Source organism: Hydractinia symbiolongicarpus, chromosome 12 (genome assembly GCF_029227915.1).
Source record: "Hydractinia symbiolongicarpus strain clone_291-10 chromosome 12, HSymV2.1, whole genome shotgun sequence".
Lineage (NCBI taxonomy): Eukaryota > Metazoa > Cnidaria > Hydrozoa > Anthoathecata > Hydractiniidae > Hydractinia > Hydractinia symbiolongicarpus.
The window spans coordinates 10415143-10437210 of NC_079886.1; the positions used below are offsets into that span (position 1 = coordinate 10415143).

General features: G+C 32.6%; 2 protein-coding genes across 6 annotated transcripts; one reads left to right on the plus strand and one right to left on the minus strand.

The window, feature by feature from the left end:
- The first annotated feature begins 118 nt into the window (after window positions 1-118).
- LOC130622409 (cyclic AMP-dependent transcription factor ATF-2-like) lies at window positions 119-12604 on the plus strand. Of its 3 annotated transcripts, none has more exons than XM_057437870.1 (11): window positions 119-264; window positions 5889-5977; window positions 6963-7065; window positions 7979-8064; window positions 8171-8269; window positions 9606-9984; window positions 10504-10754; window positions 11067-11302; window positions 11590-11686; window positions 11789-11906; window positions 12100-12604. In XM_057437870.1, exons 2-11 carry the CDS (start codon window positions 5942-5944, stop codon window positions 12318-12320), a joined length of 1626 nt encoding a protein of 541 aa, XP_057293853.1. In that variant the 5' UTR covers window positions 119-264; window positions 5889-5941; the 3' UTR covers window positions 12321-12604. The 3 variants fall into 3 exon arrangements, with proteins under 3 accessions (XP_057293853.1, XP_057293854.1, XP_057293852.1); XM_057437871.1 differs by lacking the exon at window positions 119-264 and adding an exon at window positions 393-3190; XM_057437869.1 differs by lacking the exon at window positions 119-264 and adding an exon at window positions 4441-5747.
- Window positions 12605-12682: 78 nt separating this feature from the next.
- On the minus strand, window positions 12683-21555 carry LOC130622408 (nucleolar MIF4G domain-containing protein 1-like). Of its 3 annotated transcripts, none has more exons than XM_057437867.1 (21): window positions 21401-21555; window positions 21023-21171; window positions 20665-20718; window positions 19091-19247; window positions 18441-18523; window positions 17951-18146; window positions 17387-17570; window positions 17240-17310; window positions 16976-17104; window positions 16760-16884; window positions 16570-16663; window positions 16368-16411; window positions 16196-16248; window positions 15970-16097; window positions 15804-15866; window positions 14794-14966; window positions 14156-14251; window positions 13784-13852; window positions 13398-13529; window positions 13047-13141; window positions 12683-12876 (listed from the first exon to the last, which is right to left on the minus strand). In XM_057437867.1, the coding sequence occupies exons 1-21, from the start codon at window positions 21429-21431 to the stop codon at window positions 12684-12686; spliced, it is 2319 nt and encodes a 772-aa protein (XP_057293850.1). In that variant the 5' UTR covers window positions 21432-21555; the 3' UTR covers window position 12683. The 3 variants fall into 3 exon arrangements, with proteins under 3 accessions (XP_057293850.1, XP_057293849.1, XP_057293851.1); XM_057437866.1 differs by having other exon boundaries at window positions 17387-17573; XM_057437868.1 differs by lacking the exon at window positions 14156-14251 and having other exon boundaries at window positions 17387-17573.
- Window positions 21556-22068: the final 513 nt, after the last annotated feature.

The window sequence follows — 22068 nt, forward strand, 5'->3', positions numbered from 1 at the left end:
AGAACTAGGGCAGAGATTTAAATGATGTACCTTCAGGTGGAGATTGGAGATTGGGGGAATAGTCTCTAAAGAAAGTGGATACGAAGGCACACAACTGGAGCAAAGAAACAGGCGAAATTTTCCGCGTTTCGTTATATTGTCGTCTTAGCTATTGTATCACGTGACCATTACGTACCGTTTACATCATCATCTAAAAAGAAAGCCTTTCGTAATGTTGTCATCTGGCGGCTGCCATCTTAAAATTTAGAATTTTGTGATATTTTTGTAAGTCCTTACATCATGTTACTTACTTAATTGAGATAAAGTGCACCGTAAGCATTCTCGGAATCTGTATTCATAATATCTAGTTTTTTTCTGGCAATGTGTTTCCAGCTGTAGCTAGCTACTGTGAAACTTGATGTCCAATAAAAAAAATGTTGATAAGTTGTTTTAGATAGGTTAATTTTGCACAGAGTCATCGTTATGATTTTCTTTAAAAAAACATATTGATGTACAATAATTGTGGGCTTGATTGGATAACCAAGCTTAAAAGTTGTTTGCCATTCTCAGAGTAAATTTCAAATTGGATTTTTCTTTGAGGAGATTACAAAACACAGTATGGATGATTAATTTGACTCATTCAGCCTGATACCTTTTGATACCTTGATAACCTTTCACTCTTCTAAACTTCTTCTACATCCATGACAGGCAAATTCTGCTTCAAGTGCACTAAGGTGGGGCAAGAAAAGCACCAGAAACATGTTGGGTTATCTCTACTAGGCTGTTTGTATTGTATAAATGCTTGTTTCGGTTTAAAATGCTGATATTAAAACTAATGAAGCAGTTTTATCTTTTATTCCAAAGAAATCTTTAACAATTCTTTTTTTTAAGCCGACTTGAGATGTGAGTAGGTATTTGAAAGTAGCGTTAAGAATAGAGTGAAGAAAAAAGTTACATTGTCAAAGATTCTTTTAAGCCGTTCACGTTAAGTATTTAGGCTTACTTTGTGGACAATTTTTTGTGACATTTTCAGTGTTCACACATCTATTTTTAAGCAATCAATAATGTAAAATATTGTCTTAATATATACAAAGTTTAACAGTACCCATAGTTACAGTACAAATACGTAATTGTATAAATACAATGGAGCTGATCAGATGTTGTTATTCCACAGAAGACTATCCCGCGTTATAAACAAATGCTCTTTAATCTCTAACAAATACTACAGTTGTCCCCCCTAAACAGTATACCGAAATCGTCAAGAGATATTGTGGTGTGACAGGCTTTCAGATGATCTTTAATTGGTGCTGGTTTTCGCAAACCTTTAGTTGATGTGACATATTGCCTATAAAAGTTCTTCTTTAGATTCAGAGACCAGTTGCCTAAAGAAATAATATTGGGCGTGATATATAACTTTTGTGTGAACACCTGACACTACCAAACACCCTTTTATTAAATAGCGTCACTGTCAACAAAATAAATTAATCGTCAACTAAAGGAATTGACCGTTAACTAAATAAATTGACTGTCAATGAAATAAGTTAACCGTATTTAAGTAACACTAACCGTTAACGTTTCTTGTTAACGGTTAATTTAAAACTTGCAAATCTTCCATGTAAATATTAACCATTAACAAATTTACTTAACAGAGTGTAAAGATTATTGACGGTTAATATATCTTGTTAACTGCCAATATCAATATCGTCTCAAAAGATTTGTATGCTTTTTCGTATCATTATATACGAATGCTACAAAGTACTTTGTTTATACGAATGTCGTACAAAGTGCCTTGAAATAAAAAAATATAAACTTTTTTAAAATAAGATACAACGTTTTTTTATTATACGAAGAAAATGATAAGATCTTTGAACAGAGTAAATTGCTATACGATCTTAAAATGAACTTTAAAAGTATCAGCGTAATTGCACAAAACTAAACAAAACTTCAAAGTTTAAATTTTTATGTCATTTCATCATCATCATCATCATCATCATCATTCTCGGCTTAACGTCCGTTTTCCATGCTAGCATGGGTTGGATGGTGTATATTAATGACCCTCTTCCAATCTGATCTAGACTGTGTGAGATCTAAACTCAACTTCCTCTGTATCAAGCCTGTCCTTATAACCTCCTGCCAAGTCTTTCCCGGTCTGCCTCTGGGTTTTACCCCAGGAACTATTAAGTCTCTACACTTTCTTACCCAATTATTCCCCTCCATTTTTTCCAAGTGCCCCAGCTAATTCAAACTTCTTATCTGGATAACATCTTTAATTCTACGGATACTTAGCCTGCTTCTTAGCTTATCTGAACTCTTTCTGTCTCTCAAACTGGCGTTACACATCCATCTAACCATTCTCATATCATTCCTTTCTAAACGGTCAAGATCTTCCTGCTTCACTGCCCATGTGTCACTACCGTACAACATAACATTTCTTACGCAGGCCTCATACAACCTACCTTTTAACTCAATTGATTCTGTGTGACAAAGATTTAGAAACAGCGATTTTATCGCTTGTGTGATTTCCATTTAGTTCAAATGTCAATTTGTTTCTAAATGCTGCAGGTTGATGCAATCATTTTATTTTCAAGTGATCTGATTGGTTATCGCTAAAAAGCTTCCTCAGAAAGTTAAATTCATATAACTTTCAAGGGAGCTTTATTCTATTTATATTTTCAGTGCTTAATTGCTATGGTTTTGAAGCAACGACATAAAAGTTAACAACAACAATGACAGATAATTTTAGAAATATATTCTCTTGTTTCATGTCATAACTACACTTGAGTTTGGGGAAAGGAAAGTTTCAGGTTTGGTATCAGGGGGTCCCAAACCAGATGCGTGTGTTTCCATCCTAACCCTTAGTAAGACGTATCTCATGTAAACGTCTGCGTATCTCGTGGAAACGCAACCCTCTCAGCAAATCTCGTGGAAATGCCTACATCTCAGCAACTCGCTTGGAAATTGCCTACATCTCAGCGAATCTCATGGAATCCCTTACACCTCAGCAAATCTCTTGGAAATGCCTACTACCTGCTATGGCGTATCTTGTGGAAACGCAACTCATTTGTTAGGAAAACAAACGCATCTTCATCCCATTTGGCTGACGAAGAGAGCCCGACATCCCCACCAGCGCGGGTCAACAGTGCTTCTACCTCTGGACAAAAAACTTCGCAATGGCAAGTGGCCAAATTTGAATCACCAAGAAAACCTTGAGGTAAGAGCACTGGTGTAAGCGAGCGCGCGTCTTTGATGCCAATTGATCCGCCCATCTTGCATTGTAGATCGTTGTGTGTGGTAGTTCGTAGTATCGATGCGTGTTTTTGTTCGTTGTAGAGGAACCTTGGGGCTACATCAATTGGCAGCCATCATGTGTCGGATATGGTCCAATTATCGAGTTGAGATGTGGGTTGTAGTTGATTGTAGGATTAGTTAAAATGGTGACAGTTGTGAACATTGATGCCAGTACATGAAGTGATTGATGTACATAAAAGAAAAAGAAAATATATAATAAAAGGGTGGGTGGGTGGGCAAACCAAACTCCTAGCAAAATGTGATGGAGGAAACTAGTTGACTTTAGCTGCTCCCTTCTTATGGACAGGCAAGGTAATCTTAGGGGCCTGGATTTACAACAGTATTGGTTAGTTACCTTGAGGGCCTGGGATAAGGGGCACCCTAGTGTTCCCCGTGACCACCCTTTTCACTAGTCTACCATTCTAGATATGGAAAGCATTGGGCTTGTAAAGTATATCCTTTAATGATGCTAGTAGCCATCTTTGTTGACACTTGAATAATACTGAATGTAATTAAAGCCAAGCCCCCCAACAAGGTATAAATACTTACTTCAGCAACCGCAATTAAGCTGTGGTGAACTGTTGGTCCACCACCGTAAAAAAATATTAAAAGAACACTAAATGTTTTTATAAAAATAGTTTTCCTGTTTTTTTATTATTTTAAGTGTGAGAAGAATAAACTTATGTATAAATGTTGAAATAATACAAGAAAATTTTTGCTGCATAACTTTTAAAAACAGGTTTTTGAACATGCAAATATCTTTTCACCTTGAAATATTTCAAAACAAGAGAACAAATTTATCCAAACATTGTTTTTAGTAAGACCAATTATTATTCATTCACAACAAAATATATTAGCTGCGTGCCTGATGTTAACATAAGCACCAAAATATACTTGTCTTAAGACCCTATATACTTCGTTGTAATATGAAGTTTCATTGCGTTTTACTAAAATATGGAATTTAAATTGACTGGCAACGTTTAAAATTGACAGGCAACATATTTAATTAATCATTAATTTTTCTGATTGACCTTCAATAATTTTTATTAACCGTTAATATGTCTTTAATATTAAGAAAATATCTGTATTGACCGACAATTAAAATTATTAACCGTCAACTAACTTTATTAACGGTCAATCTTTTAAATTGATGGTCAATTACATTTGTTATCAGTTAACAAAAAAAGTTAACAGGCAACAAAAAGCATTGACCGTTAATCGCAATGTTAAGTTCGTCGATTAACATTTTAGACGTAACGTTTTCGGCTACATCATAGAAAAAATGAACACATCCACTTTGCCTTCAGTTGATTTGTCAAATTTGTTGTTTGGCAAAATCTGGAATGTCTTTAAAATTAAAGGCATAGAAACAAAAAAGTTTTTAGGATACATGGCTATGCAATGAAGACTCCTGTTTAGAGTGCTGTTTTTTGTCCCTCTTACATATAAGTAGTCAATCAAGTCATAAATGGCTAATACAAGACTAAATTTATCATAAACTCTGGTGAAGAGATGCATGTTAAAAGAAAACCCTTTGTATCTTTTGATATTTAATCTTGTTAGGCCATCAATATTTGAAACTTTATCACTGTCATTTTATAGCTGCAGTGGATATGTGGGCATTTTGCAAAATATTGGGTTTCTAATTGTTATTATTGTTGTTATAGGGTACAAAAGTACATAGGTATGATAGCCTTTTTACCTATCAAATAAAAATCAAGCTAGGTATATTTGCAGGACACGCCAAAAAAATAAAATTAAAATAATAAAATTCAAAAGTCAAAAAATAAAATACATGTGATGAAGTCCTCAAGTTTTAAGAAAAGAAACTCTGCATCATAATAGTCATTTAATGTTGTGTTGTACTCGTGTCATCCCTTGTACCGTCATAAATGTTATTTGTAAATGTCTAGGAAACTGTTTTCGTTGTGTGAATTAGTGCTGCATGCCGTGTTGTATTGTTACTGTAGATTTAAACATGTCTCCACATTTGAGACTACACTTCATAGAAGGAAGTAATAACTTTTTAAGGTGATCCTCATATCTCAGTTTATGTAAATCCATTTGCTTGATCTGCACAGAACATTTTCAACAATAATTTTATTCAAGATACAGGCAAGCAAAACTGACAAATAGATTCCTTATGGGGATAATTGGTGGCTAACATATGGTAGATCTTGTAAATGGCATGATTCAAAAAAATTATTTTTTAAACTCAATTACAATAATGTGCTGCAAAGCTGCGATTTCTCCCGTTTAAGTTTTCTCAATCATCAAAAGAAATAAGAACAAGGCCTACAGCCATAAAACAAATCTCATAAAGTATTTGTATTAGAATAAAGTAGGAAACAGAAATTATTGGAGGCAAGTGACGTGAAAAGTATATTAGCAGCCTATATATAATTTTCTTTTTTAGGGAAAGTAAAGACAATAATGAAATTTTCTATATATGTTGGAAATATGCATGTGGATGGCCTCTGGTAAACTTATGCGTCACTTTCTCTGGCCTTACAAAAATATGAAAATGCTTTTTAGAAACGCTAAAATATTTTGAAGTTCTATTATTTCCTTCACATGTTTTCTTTGTGGGATATAGATTAAATAAATTTTCATTTTTTTAGATGTTAATCGACAAATCTCGATTGTGGAGAATACAAATTAATGTGAATCTGTTATGGATAAGCCATTTAAATGTCACACATGTGGACAGGTATTTTCTCTTTACTTTGCAGCGATTATATGTAAGCATCTCTATAATAATAGCCAATGTCTGTCTGTGTTTCTGTCTGTTACGGAAATGCAATATTTAAAGGCCATCTCCCTGGATTTTTCCACAAGTTAATAAAGCTTGAATTACAAGGTTTAAACACAACCTACTATCATATAGTGTTGATTTGTCATCATTAGCAATCTTTATGCAAAGGTGAAGTAGAATAAACACAAATTGGTTCTACTGGTATGTGTATGTTTGATATAATGGTTGTTTTGAACATTGAAATGAGCAATTAAAACATTTTACACCTCAAATGATATGTTTGGCAAAGCTATATAGCGTTTTAGAAATTAGAAATGCAGGTTAGTTGGGCCAAATTGAGACTTTTTCATAAATATCCAGCATGTTCAGATGACTGCTGTGAAGAAAAATTGGCCTATTTCGATCTGGAGAAAATCTGTTTACTAGCCTTTAAATAAAATTAGCTGATTTGTGGTTGTTACTGTTTCTGGGATAAAATTATTGAATAGTATAACAAATGTGTTGATGTCAATTTTTACATGGTAATCTTTTGTTGAAGATATAATATAAATAGATGGTACTTAACCCTAATAAACAAGTTTAAAATATGTCCTGAAGTATGGGATTTTAATATCTAAGTATTTAGGTTTGTGATTATCAAACTTTCTTCACATGTAATCCAAATAATTTATTTTTTAATTTTTTGGGGGGGAAGGGATAAATTGTTAAGTGATTTAATGTTTTAAAACTTTTAGGACGTTTCCTGCAAATATTTTATACCAGAATATTTGAAGAAATTTTAGATGAGTCAAAGAAAGCTTATTTGGATTTTTGACATTAAGAAAACCGCCAAAATATGCTGTTACTGGGACAGATGTTAAAATTGCAAATTGATTGTTGGTGTAGTAATAGGTTTGATTTTTTTCTTTGCCACAACTGCAAGTTTACTGTTTGTTTTTAGTGTTTTGCAAATAGTGACCATCTTGGTGTACATCTCTCACATCACGCTAAACAGAAAAGTTTACAAGTTAAAATACCTGGAATTTTAAATGGCCCTCTTACAGGTACAAAACTTTATTGCAGTGGTGTAAAAAAATAATTGTTGCAATGTTTAGAGTAATTGATTGGCTGCAGACTAATTAGTGTAAATAAAAAACCAATGTAATCCAATGCTTATATTTACTGGACAATGTATAGTAAAAGGGTACAATCATTAGAAAAGGGGTTTGAATAAATAATGACTTGTCATTTTTACTTTACACACTTTTTTGTTCAGCCCTTCTACAATAAGTTTAATTGTAATTCACATTTGAGACTAAAATATAGCCTCAATATTTCTTTTCTAAACATCTGTGTATTTTCAGTTTTGTAAAATTCTATTCACGGATTAAGGATACACCTTTAAAAGTCTTCTAAATAAGCTAAAGTTTGGACTAAAAGTAACGATTTTAAATGAATTTTTATGAAATTTACTATGCAATTTGCAATTTTTTCAAAGATTAGGCATTATTATTAGTAACTCTTAATTACTGTTTTCTACAATATGATCCCCGAGCTAAATCCTAAATCTATATTATAATACCCGTATACGTCTGTCTGTCTGTCACGCAAAATGGTAGCTTAGCTGCGCAAGTAGCGAGACGCACGTGGTGCGGTATAAAAGGGACGGGCGAACCCGTGGATTTTTCCACGGGCTAACGACTAGTTTCTTCTAAAATCAACTAAAGTTGCAAAATTTTAAAGTTGTAGCCACGTGGTTTTAGGTATTTACAAGTATTGAAAAACATCAGTGCAATTGCTGCAAAAGACAACGTAAAAATACCTAAAATGAACCAATTTAGGACCAAATTTTTTAGCACTTAATTATGGTGAGCCCTTTACTTTAATAAAACTATGATGCCGGCCTTGGAAGGACCTTATGGCAAAAGTTGTAACAAAAAAAGTGAAAGTAATTTTAGTTCGGCATTTTAATTTCAGATCAAACTCCTACACCAACACGTTTCTTGAAAACTGCTGAAGTCGATGGATCTGTTTTGTTTGAGGAAATCAATCCTTTTGACCAGGTGAAGACTTTGTTGTTGTTTATTTGTCTCGATATTAAGTTATTTGTGATTGATTAGTTGCATGTGCTACCTGGGTTTGTTTTCTATTGCAAAATACAATTTTTAGGATTTCAAAATGGCTTCCAAACGTCAAAACTCGGTGATCGCTGAACAGAGTCCAGCTGTTGGTTCAACGACTGGAGATGAAAGTCCAAGTGACATCTCGGTGAGTCAGTTTTTAAAGTTAACTCTCTTAAATAATGTTGTTTCATTGTAGAGCCTAAAATTAGATAGCTGTTTATAAGCTTGTATATTTAAGTCATATCGGGGTGGTCACAGTCCTATTTGTGCTTGAAAATTCTGTAATTTTAAGTAAAATTTAATGATGTCTTGGATTTATCCTGGAAAATAATTGTGTTGAGTTAATTTTGCAAATCGATATATTTAAATCATATTTATTCAATGCAGGAATCACAAACAATAATCTTACATCCTACTATATAATTTATATATTTTTTTCCTATTTAATTCTGTACACTTTGCTGCACGGGTTGCTTTATGATCATTTTTCATAATTATATTAATTATAATAAGCGTTTATTTTAGTTCGGTTCCTGGAGATTTAATTCTCACAAATTTATCTTTTTTTTGCATCTTTTTTGCGAGCAAACTCTTTGTGAGAAAAATAGAAGTAGCGGATAGCAAGTTGTATATTTCCTATTTTTTTGCAAGCATATATAAAAAATATATATTCTTTCTGAAAACAAATGAAATTTTGTCTTTGCGAACAAACAAGTTCGGACAAAAAAATTTCATTAGCTTCTTCTGCCGCAGGTTGGAGTAAGGAAATTACTTTTGTGTGTCGGTATTTACAGAATATATTGTATTAATGTGTTTAAATTTATGTTTAATGTGTATAAAAAGGAAAACTATTCTGGATGAGAATAAAATAATGTCGCTGCATATATTTTTGCATGCTTCGTTTCACAGTGTACCTTCTGCACAAAATCATGATGAAAATGAGAAAAGTTTTATGGGGATTTGCCCTAAGCTACCCATAAATTTAATATGTTTAAAATTATAAAAAGTTTTTTAAAACTAATTTCGTTAGGAAAATTTGTCTGTTTTTATCATCACGATACCTCTTTCAACCCCTAAAATTTCGCCAGCGCAGTTACCATCTGACGTTTTATTTCAACGATTGTGATTGGTCGGATGATAATTTCTCAGTTTCCTATTGGGCGAAGTTTTGATATTTATCTGCTTGATTACCTTCATGACATCATGAAGATACATTATAAAGAGTTTTATACTGATGTAATGGTACTCGTTCTATGGCAAGATGTTATAATTGAAAACGCTGTATAGATATATTAGGCAGTAAAAATAAACAAAATTTTGTATGTTGATGTATTTGTTCACGTAATATTGTCTTTCTTGTCTTGATTGGTCTACATTCGATCACGTGTTTTTGGTTGTTACTTGTGCAAAAACTTTTTTTTGATAAATCACTTTATTTTACTTGGAAATAAATTATTATTGAATAAATTTGATACTTTTAGAAGCTGGAACAACTATCAGAAGTGATACATTCGGTCTCTACTAAAGCATCAATCAACGCGAATGAAGCTTCCAAATCGACGGCGAATCAGAACCCAGTCCTGCAAGCAGTTTTGAAGCAGCTGCAACAAAACAAACCGCTTGTTAATACATCGACACTTTCAACGGCACTGCCGTCTGTTTTAACATCCTCTAACACGGCGTCGTCTGTTTTGACATCATCTGGTTCGTCGTCGATTGTTTTCACTTCTGCTCATACTGCCACTGCATCCGACCCGACGTCCGTCACTTCATCGACTCAGCAGCAGAAAAGCAACTCCTCGCAAGATTTACTGCGGGAACAGTTGAAAGCTCTGATCAAATCAGGGCAGATCAAAATACGTATGTACCCTTTCAATAAATAAAAGTATTTGGACTTCTTTTCTGGAGAAAATAAGGTTCAAGTTTGCATGGGAAGATCAGGGGAAAAACAGCTGGAAAATTAAAAAAAAAGTTGAAATTATATTCCAATTATTTGTTTTTCCATTATTTCATGTATTTTACTTCAGTCAAAATTGATTAAGACCATTCTGTACTTTTTCTGCATTTTGTCGCATATAAGCAACCTTTTTTCAGCCTAAATGTTGCGTAAAAAACTGTTGCCATATAAAAACCTTGTTGTTTGTATAGAATACGGCTGTATTTTGTAGCGACAATGGAAGAGGAGGATTGCTTTTAAAGAAAGTTTTTGTTTAATTTAATTTTTACAGAAAGCAGGACTGTAAAAATGTTTTCACTTCGAACTGCTATACCTCAAAAAGAGTTGCTTGACAATTAAAATTTTAAGGATTATTGTTTCTTCTAAAAATGCGCGTGCTTTTCTTGTGCTATAATTCTGTTCTATGTTATTCTCTTCTTTAGAGTTTTCTTCCGATCCGTCTTCGCCGAAGGTTCAGGCAACGATTGTCGGCAACGTGCCGGCGAAATCCTCAGCAGTACAAACATCGTTAAATTCTCAAGCGAAGCAATTGGTTGTTGCACCTAAACAAGTTAGCCATCAAACTAGTGTAACTCCAATGTCAGTATTGTCAGTCCCGGCTGCAACAATTGTTTCATCGGCAAACATGGTCCACATGAATCATTCCGATGTTAATCTAGCCATAGCTAAACAAGTGAGTTTTGTTGTGATAGAATGAGCCGTGCGTTTTAGTTGCACGTGTTTACAAAAAATAATGAATTATGAAATTAATGTCGACTGCCATTCTTCCGCCTTAGTTTTGTGTCGGCGGTAATTTGACAACTTAGTTTTTAAGTTCGTTGTTTCTTTTTTGTCAGGAAATTTTGCTTCACCATTAAAAGTCCTTCTAAGCAAACATGTTAATATACTTTAAAAGATAAATTATATTAAGACTGAGTGAACTGAAATAGACATTGACAGAATCTTTCATTGACAAACCTTTTATTAATTTTGTTAAATTTTTTAGAAGTTAAAGCAAGTCATTCAAGCAAATTCTTCTGACAACAACAATTTACTGAACGGTCGCGTAAGTATGGTGAAAAACATGAGTTCGCAGGGAAAGTATAAAGATATCATACTGGTTGACGAAAAGAGTAACGACAGTAGTGGGAGTGAAAATTATGAAATGCCTGGCAAGAGAAAACGTTCAAGCGAGGATGCAACGCCTGAAGAAAAACGAAGAAGATTTCTAGAGCGAAACAGGTTTAAGTGATTTCTTGCTTTTATAAGTAAACGATTGACGCAAGTTCGTAAAATTAAATCTACAAAAAAAATCGACTTACGACAATTTTCAAAATTAAATCCACGCAAAACCTCGGGCTTACGACAGTTTGCCAAATTAAATCCACGCAAAACCTTGGACTTACGATAGTTTGCCAAGATAAATCCACGCCAAACTTTAAACTTACGACAGTGTGTTAATTGAAACCCACACAACAAAATGTAATTCTTACGAATAAAAAATGAAAATACAATCTTATATTTTCCAGAGCTGCGGCGTCCAGGTGTAGACAGAAAAGAAAGGTTTGGGTGAACCAGTTGGAACAAAAATCAGATGATCTCATCCAAACGAATAGTCAGTTAATGGTATAGTAGATTTTTGAAATTTATTTAAGCAGGTTTTCTTTCAACACGACTGACTCATTTTTATGACAAGAGATCACAACTTATTTTTTGTTTTATTTTTAGAGCGAAATCACTGCGTTACGAAGTGAAGTTGCACAGTTAAAAGGATTGCTGTTGGCTCATAAAGACTGTCCTGTCACGTTACAACAGAAAGCTTTGATCAGTCAACTAACAACTTCAGGTGTGTTTCCGCGCGAAGGAAAATTTTATTTTAGTAACTGACGTAATTATTGTATCACATTTTTTTATTATTTTTATTTATATCTCGTAAATTATATAGTAGACAGATTCGAAAAATTATCTCTGCGAGCATTGCCTGGAGAACTAATCGCGAATATTTGGGGGACACTTTGTTAACATTTCTTTGTGTTTAGGTGCGTACGTGGTATCAGACGGGCAGATAATAGCCATACACCAAGTGCCCAACGGCAATGTGCAAGCCAGTTCTGCAGAAGAGCTTGCTACTAGTGCGTTAACAGACATGGCGTCAAGAGCTACGGTAGAGTTGGGTCATCGTATGTCTTCTGGCACAGTGACGGTACAAGCGAATGACAGCTCTGTCTCAACAATATCTAGCAACTTGATGCAACGATAATTTGCAGACCAGAATGAAAAATAAAGAATACCAATATCTAATTTGCAACCCTTTTGCGCGCCAAAACTTAATTGCTTGCGTGACTTCGGGCAATATAGTATTCGCTTAGTAGTTTTTTTATAACAAGAAAAATTACCACAACTATTTCTGAAGAAATGTATATTTTAATTGTACATATAAATCATAGTTTATGTATTTATTACGTCCAGTATTGACGGTTTTTTTACTAAGAACTTTTGAATGTAACAAGAGTGTTAAAAAAGATGATGAACTTATCAACACAAGTGTTTTTCTGAACGCGGAGGGAAAAGTACCAGGATACAACTGATGAATTGTTTTAAATACTTTTTTTTACGATCACTTTCATAGAGGTACATATTCGTGTCCATCTAACGCAGCATCAGATATTTCGATTAGTTCTTTTATTTTTTCTTGCTGCATATCAAAGCCCTCATCGCTTGTTTTTCTTGGGTACAAAAAATGTTTCAAAAATACTTTAACACCTTCGCGTAGCAGGGAGAGCTTTTGATCGTTCGAGATTCGTTGAAACACAGCCCTAAATAAAAAGGGTGAATTGCATTAACGAAGCCTTTAGTCAAAATCAGAGTCGTTTGAACCTCAAATAATGCCCTATGTTCCTCTATTAAACACGCCCCTCTTACAACTTTACTTGTACCCCCTCTAAAAATTATTAACTTATCGGGCGCTAAAAAGATCGATACTTACTTGGAAACTGTTTCTGGGTATTGCAGTAACAATATCTTGAAGAAGTTGATAAAAAATTTGATCGAAGGTTTATCAAGAACTCCAAAACTTACAACCTGGAAATACGTAGGATAATTATCAAAATCGTGAAAACAAACTATACATAAAGCTCGTACAAAAACGAATGAAAAACTTGAAGACTATGCAAAATATTGTTCGAGATTGTGATGAAAGAGTGTTGGAAGAAAAAAAGGGGTTAAAATTTTTGTTGGACAGGGAGATTCCGAAATAGAGTGTTCATCAGGAGTTCACGGTAATTTATTGGCAAATACATCTAAAGAGTGATGCAAATTATTTCAATCCTGCTAATACCTTTAACACTGCCAGGGATAGATGTTTTGACGACACCAGATGAGCAAGTAACAAAGCCATGTTGTTTAAATTATGTTTCGATAAAGTTGAAAGTACTTTGAAGCGGTCCCATAACGTGTACTGTAACGTTACCTGAGGGTACATAAATAAAAAAAAATCATGTCACGATATAGATTTCATGGTAAGTATACTCCGTTCTAGAAAACGTATCCCTGGAAAGTTTTAAATCTTAGATTGGAATATTTTTGAGTGAAACATCAACTTGTTTAACCCAAAAAAATACAAGACTACTTTTGGCTGCAACAAAAACGGCTGTCAACATTGTGACCAATTTCAAATTCTTCTACAAACTGTTTTTAGTGCAAAATTTTATTCACAATTTGTACCTGATGACTTCTGGAATATTCGCAAAATTTACCAGCCAGGTGAGCGTAGAAAGGATTGTACGTCTGTTCCTAAAATAAATTGTCGGATTAATTATTGCATGTAAACGACGTACAGACGTTCACAAGACGGCTACCGAGGTTCACATGACGGCTACCTATGTTCACATGACGCAATCATATATCTTTATAGTTCATAGTTTTCTGGGTTTTTTTGGAAAAAAAATCGATATTGGTATGAAGAATAAAAAAACAGACCAGATTTAAAGTATACTATAGAGTATACTAAAGTATAATATCTAATGTCTTCCAGGTGACTTGTGGATATCGCAGCACCCTCCACCATAGAGACACACAGATAAGTTAGTTACCAACCTGCATACAACAATCAAGGAGAACATGAATTATTTCACGTGCTTGTTTTTCTTTTAGATTCAACTTTAACAAGCGTTCAAAAGCGTCTGCGTAATCCTAAAAAAAGATAAATCCGAAAAAACTACAAAAAATGTTATTAATCACGTACGCCATTTTATTGCGCTTAATGGCGCTAATTTCTGCAAAACAGGTTAAAAAGTTTGTGAGTTGACTATAAACATTCAGTTAATAAACGTCCATAAACGCCGGCGTTAAATTACGACCAGCATAATAAGAGACATGCTTACAAACACAAAGGTAAAAAACCCACAGCGTCACAAATAAAATTTCAAAGCTTGCATAAGAAGCACATAAACACAGTCAAGCATATTCATGTCGTTGTAACCATTTTTACATTCTCAATATATTGGTCGAGGACCAAAAAAATTTTCAGAGTGACATCCAAATTCGTGCTCAAACAAACAAACATCTCTTATCCCTTTCAAAATAACAAAAGTTATCTTTGTGTTGATATATTCACCAAAAAAAAAACTAAATTTATTTGGGCTCTCCAGGCTTGTCAACTCAGTAATAAACAGCAGAGACTAATCACAAAACCTGAGTTGCGATAGTGCGCACGCGTGAAGTTGCCAACATACCTCACTAGTCATCATTGTGCAAAAAATATTTTTTCTCAGGTTTGTATTCATTCTTTGTTTCTTCGCAACTTCTAAAACACGAGATCCTTCGTCGGTTTGTGGATTATTTGTCGATTCTGTTTTCTCCGTTGGTTCTCGTCCCGTCCACGCAGCCCCTACCACCCACCATTTACCTAAAAACAGGAGAAATAAATACATTAAAGAGAGGAGAAATAAATATATTAAAAAGATTCGACGTTTGGCAAGCAGTTTCTGTCCTCATAACGCTCACGATTATTTGTTGAGTTAAACTTTTTATTAGCCGAAATAGAACTTCAGTAAAACTTCAGCAATGTCATTGTAGTGCTGTGAATGGAGAATCAGAAGCGTCAAAAAATGGTTAATAAAAATATTACAGGCACAAGAAAATTTATTAAATTCTTTTTGTAACTAAAAAATACTTTTTACCAATAGTGTTAAAATAAATAACATTCAACAGTGTAGAACTACTTTTCTACTGATTCCCAAACTGGTAGAGAATATGAAAAAGACGATGTATAAACTGTATGAAGAGCAGGCTGTGAACACAGAACTTTAATTTATGAATATCTTCATATGCCTCTGAAATTGTTTTGATTTGTTAAGTAAATTACCAAGAAAATGAAAAAAAAAAACCATGGCAGTATGTGTTTTGGAATTAGCAGTCAGAGATAAAACATTTTTATTCTTGGTCCAATTTGGCCCCAAAACAGCACTGGGTGTGGAGAAAGTTTTGGTATGCGAATGTTTGTAGAAAACAAAACATGTTCATTCTTGGACTAATTTAAAATGTTATTAGGTGTAGAAAACTCGAAATTTAAATGTCGCCATCCTGTTGAGTGTATTTGTTTTTAATCGCAGGCGAGCCAGTTTATTTTATTTTGATTAAATATAAATAGTGGGAGATCTCGTTTAGATAGAAAGTATTTTTGGTGCTCACGACAGGTCAAATTTCCGCTGTGACAGTTTCCAGTCTAAATAAACATGCATACCTTTTTCTCTTGCATTTAAGAGATCAACCAATGATACTTTTAACTGGACACCAGAGCTGTTTCCTAAAAAACACAAAATTTAAAAACTAGCACTAAAATAAAACAGCAAGATATGAAATTTTATTTTTAAGGTTAAGTGGTAAAAATTGTAAAGGGGAAGGATCACCTTTTCCTTTTAATGATAGCTTGAAAACTTTTCTTGCTTCTTCTAGTAATGTTGAATCATGTTGGATCTTGCGCAAGTTGTTGTTTTTCAATGCATTAATGGTTTCCAACATAAATCGGACGCGTGATCTTGAAAAAAAATAACACAAAACTAGTTCTCGGTACTTGTAAAGGTGACGCAAAAAATAAACAAAAACAAACAAATAAAAACAAACAAATACACATACTGATCTTGTACTTGCGATGTTATTGACTTTGCTTGAACTTGAAGAATAATATCCTAAGATCATGATGATAAAACATAAAATATGTATTCCCAATTTTTGTAACAAATTGATGTATATCACCATACTATTTTTTATTACTTCAGAAATTTTAAACTCCGTATAATTATTATACCTTTAACGTTCCTGGATCATCTTTTCTTATTTCACTACCACAAACTAAAAAAATAGAAAATATTTATTAGTTAAACATTTGATATTCTATAGGGCATTAAAACAAACTTTATTTAACATTTATTTTAGTCCATATTCTGGCCAATAAAACACAAGTTGACTCTTTGTATTCTTAGTTAATACAAATTTCATTACAAACTCACCCTTCAGTATCAGCAGAATCATTTCAATATCTTGTTCGTGAAAATTTTTCAGTAGTCTTTGAATTATATCATATACCAACAAACAGTCCACCACCTAAAAAATACCACATTAAAAAAAATCTGAAAATCTACTTCTTCTTCGAAACATACTTATTTGGCATGAAAATCAACAAGCACAAATTTTACAAACCTTAAATAAATACAATGACGTCAACAAGAGTAAAATATTTTGACATTGTTTTCCCTCGCCATACGATGGTCCATCCTGATGCAATGAACAAAATCTCTCAACCAACATTTGAAGAAAGTATGATCCTAAAACAAAGTTTTCGTTGTTGCATAGTTGATCACATTACTTTTGCTTTGCTTTATACATGTCAAATATTGTACTGAGTAAAGATATTACCGACTTCTGAGCCAATGGTGTTATGTAAGACTGCAACTATAGTTATGTGTTCAATTACTAATCTCTGTGGTACTAATGACTCCATGATGCATGCATCACATATTAGCTGGTATAATATCTCATTCATCACTAAATAAAAGAAGTCTCTAAGGTTAAAGGGGATATTAGAAAAGTTGCAAGCCCTCTCATGGTAGAGGGTGCTCACTATGCTCAGTTATTTTAGTCAAGAAGTTTGTAAAAAAATTGTTTAACAAATAAACATACTATTTCTGCTGTTTTCTAAGTATAACTTTTCAATGTTGGATGTGACACCAGGCAGGGTAGCAGAACTTACTCTATGTAACAGAAAAATCGTGTCAGGTTAAAACTCTGCATGCAAAAACATTTATTTACATTTGCTTCCAAACTGACCTGTTTAGCAATCCTTTGAGTTTCTTTTTGATGCGGTCCTGTTTTATTTTATCCTGATCTTCGTTTTTCTGCTTCAGTTTTCGTAATGCGGGTGGAACATATTTAGTCACGTTTTGTGATTCCTTCACATCTTCTTCTTCTTCTTCATTTGCGCTGCTGACTTCTTCGTCTAAATGTTCTGTTTCTTCTAAAATAGAACTTTTCCCAATGAAACTAAAGAATTACCTGAAGTATATAAATAAAATTGTTATCAAAAGAATATCAAACTGAAATTCATTGTAGAGCTTGTTTTAAAAAGTTGTTTCAAAAGTCTTTTCATTCTCACGGTATTAGTGTTTAAAAATTTTCGTAGTATAAAAGTTTTTTCATTTTATGTCAGTAATTTTGTGTGTCTTGTTAATTGTGGTACCATTTTGCGTGACATACGTATACTGGTATTATTTTATAAATGCAATGGACAGATATTTCAAAGCTGAATTGATACCATAAACATTTCTAAGAAAGCACTCGCTCATCGCAGGCAACTTGAATTTTTTGTCATGACCTATAAATATAATGTAAGACCTGCAGATGAAAGTTTATCGAGATCATCATCATCTTCTTCATCACTGTCAGCGATTGAACCTTGAGCTAATATTTCTTCATCTTCATATGCTGTTCCATCATCAAACAACAACTGATGGTTACGATCAACATTCTCATCAACATCATCATCATCATCATTTGATAGTTTCTTCTTTGTTAAAGTCTTCTTTTTTTTCTGAAAAAAAAACAAGGCAACTTACAATTATTGTGTTCAGGTGAATTCAAATGACGAAGATTGGATGATATTTGTAAAAAGGATCCTTCACAATACAAATATACAAATAAACCTATCATTCAAGATTTCAATTTAAAATTATATAAATAATAAATATATATATGTATACATAAATAATTTCAGGAATTGCATGAGCAGCCCATGCTAGCAGGAGCCAATTATGTTAAGCCGACAATGACGTTGTTTGTTAAAATTTTTTAACATCTCCAGAAAATACGATAATGTAGAACTCACTGCTGTTTTACTTGCCATGTATTCTTCATCTGAACTATTATCATACTGTTCTTGTGATAACGGCTCACAAACTTCCAATATATCTTCAAAATATTAAGGATTACATCTCTTTGCTACAAAATTATTTTCACTCCTTTTAAACGTGCACTCTCTAAAAACATTCCCTGGCCACTTTATATAGCTACTTTTCATCAAAACTATGATATAGTAGAAGTTAGGGATGATTTGCACAACTCAAACATGATTGAAAGAATTATTTTCAATCACTCAAGTATAACAAATTTTTGCCTATCTCATGCTAAAGTAAAGTATATTAATATATGCAAGCCAGGGACCATTTTTTGGTTGAGGTGACAAATGCTAATATTGGGGGCTACAGTCAATTCTTTTTTAAGGGAATTCAAGGTAACAAATGGTATAGGACTTATGTTTCAAAGTTTGTTGTTTATGAAAAAATCTGATATCTGATGATGCCCCCCTTGTAATTTTAAATTTGCTTGTTGGTTAAAAGAATGTTCAATGATCATGTGTTTTTCACTTTGACACAATGTTTGCTGAAGAAAAGTTAACACAATGCGAAACATGAAGTACCAAGCTTAGAGTTCTGATTCTTCCCCCCAATCAACCTCCATATTTATATAAAAAGATACAATCCAACCCATCTTCTTTAAACATTTTCATAAGATCAGTTTTGTTTGTGACTTTTAATTTCTTTCCAAGTGTTGAGAGGATTTTCTCATCCTGCTTGTTTGCAGCCTCATAAGCAGCTCTTTCTAAATCTATATCCTTGTCTTCCACTGTTTGAACCTAAACAATAATGAAATTATACTTAAAATATAACTAAATATGATAAATATGTGATTTGTAACATTCTCTTACACTGTTCTCAAAAAATAATTTGCTTCCTGTCCATAAGTTGTTGCAAAATATGTGCAACCAGAAGGTGGAGAAAGTTTTTTGCCACTTTATAAAAAAACTTTAAAAAAAGACTTCGTATTAATCCTGTACACATAGTGGTATTCTGTTGCAATTAATGTCCTAGTTGATCATAATATGATTATTCAACTAGTTGATAAGCCTGAGAAAAAATCTGGACAACAGAAGGGAAAGATTTGTACGTTGAACACATAAAATGCATGAAAAAAAAAATGTTAAGCCGCTACCTCTATGAAATTGTATAGGATGATGTGCTTTTGACAAAGGGTTAAGAGATATCAAGGTTTAAATAGATAGTATGAGGAGATTGTTTGATCTGCACTCCCCTCTTTGTGCAGAACACAACGTTACAGCAAGCAATTATAATTGGATTAAGGATTCATATGAACACGCAAAGTAATATCATGTGAAAATACAATGAGAGTTACATTACTTGGAAAATCTTGCAGTAAAGTAAATATAGTAGCAACTGCTCAAGTTGTTTGAATATTGATCTTGATTTTTTAATTTCCCCCATAAAAGTGCAGGATATTGTGAATTGGAACATCTATGTGCATTGGAAGAAGAAGATTTATCTTTCTTCTGTTTACATGTGCTCATTTAAGCTAGGCAAAAGAAGGTTCTGTTCTCATGTTATGAGTTGATAAAGTACAAAAAGTATTCACATTGTTTTCTCATTGTTTCTGAGACTTATGATTTCTGATCACATTCTTTCAGAAAAGCATGACACTTATTTATGTGTTTGGCTTTTGTTTTGCAGACAAGAAAATATTTTGATCCTCAAAATTAATTATATTCATTTTCTGTACTAAAATAAAGCCATCTAGCTGTTGACATAAATGACAGAGTTGTCACTCTTTTTACAGTGTCAAATTTGAAATTTGAGAACTTTTCATAAGCAATTTCCAGCTTTTTTCAGATGACTGTATTTTCATTAAAAAATATAATGCATTTTGAAAATAAAAACATGTGACAAACCATATACTTTTGTTGCAAGAAAATTGAGGAAATTTACAAAGAAAGTTGTGCAAAATCTACTTTTGTATTAAATTTTGACTATAAAACTGCCATTATAACTTTGGTAAATAATTCATTCCAAAAGTTTTGGTAAACTGGTCAAAATTTTCAGGGTTCTTAGCATTTTTTTAAAAAATTTAGCATTATTTTTAGGTCCTGCTTATGCTTAGTGATAATTATGTTCATTGCATAGGTATCATTTAAAAAAAACACAGCTAATTTATTGCAATTAAAAAGAAATTACATACATATAACAAAAAAATTGTTCTACCTTTCTCTTTCTTTTACGCTTTCTTTTCTTCTTTATTTCTGCATTTTCAGGTGGCTAATTATAAAGTACACAATTTAAATTCATATGGACGGAAGATGAATGTACAACCTTGTATCAAGGGCTTTTTTTCTTAAATGTTTGGCAATTATTCTATCTCAAAATGTTTTCCTCTGTTTTTATGGTGTTTACTAAATTATTTTTCATCACATACACAACACAATATTTTGATTTTACAATTTGGAGAACAGATAGCTATATTTTCAAGCTGACTGTTTTATACCCTGTATAAAAATTGGGAATAAATAAATAAAAACGTTTTTGTCTTGATAAAATATAAAAAAAGGAAACATAATCTTACCTGCTCTACTTCTTTGCTATATTTTTTCAGTAGATATTCATGTTGTTTACTCTTTTTCTCCAATCTGTTCTTACGACGAGCATCTTTTCGAGACAATTTTTTTTGTCTTTTTTTATTTGTATAAAAAGCTGATTTAGCATTTTTGACAGCTACAAGCAAATAATAATTAAAATCTTAATTTGGAATGCAAGTGTAAAGAGTTTGTGATACATTTCAAGTTATTAATTTATAATATAGCTTTCTTTAGCTTTTCCATGCATCAACAATTGAAGGGGTTATAAATCATGATTCACAATCTGTTTTCCCGAACTGATTGTTAAGCATTACAGTGCACTTTTTTATAATATAATATAATTGTAAGGTATGTACAGTACTTACCATCACGAAGTTCCCTATCTTCAGAAGCCATATAAAAAATTCAGTATTTGATAAAGTTGATAAAATTAATAAAGTTAGTTGTACTAAAATAAAACAAGATACTTCATCATGAAATTTGACTAAAGTCATAACACTTGACTGAACGACTTTTTTCTGCAGTAGTAAAGAAAACATGACATAATAAAGAAATCATCAATTTTGTGGTCTTTTGTAGGTTGTGAAAACACAACAGGAAAAGAGATCAATGAGAGTGAGGTAGAGTGTTTTATTGGAACGCAAATTGACATTAAGAAATAAAAAATGAAAAAAATTTGAATGAACAAGCTTTTCTAAATTTTAGTTGGTAATGTCTTGATTTAAACCTTTTTTTAAAAAAATGGGAATAATTTTAACTGTTTTAAGAGAATTGGAAAAGTTTCAGTTATAAAAATAAGATTTATAATTGATGTCAGGATAAAAGAGAGACTTTGTGGCACACAAAATTTGCAGAGGAATGTTTCAGTCACCAGTAGTTTTTATTAAAAGTATTAAGCATTTTATCTTGTGCTTCATGCAGCTCTCAAAATTATATACCTATATGCTAGTAATTTTATTTTGAATTTCACTTGCAATTGTACTGAAAAAGTTGAAGGCCATAGCAAATGCCTTTCCATGTTTTTTTACCATTG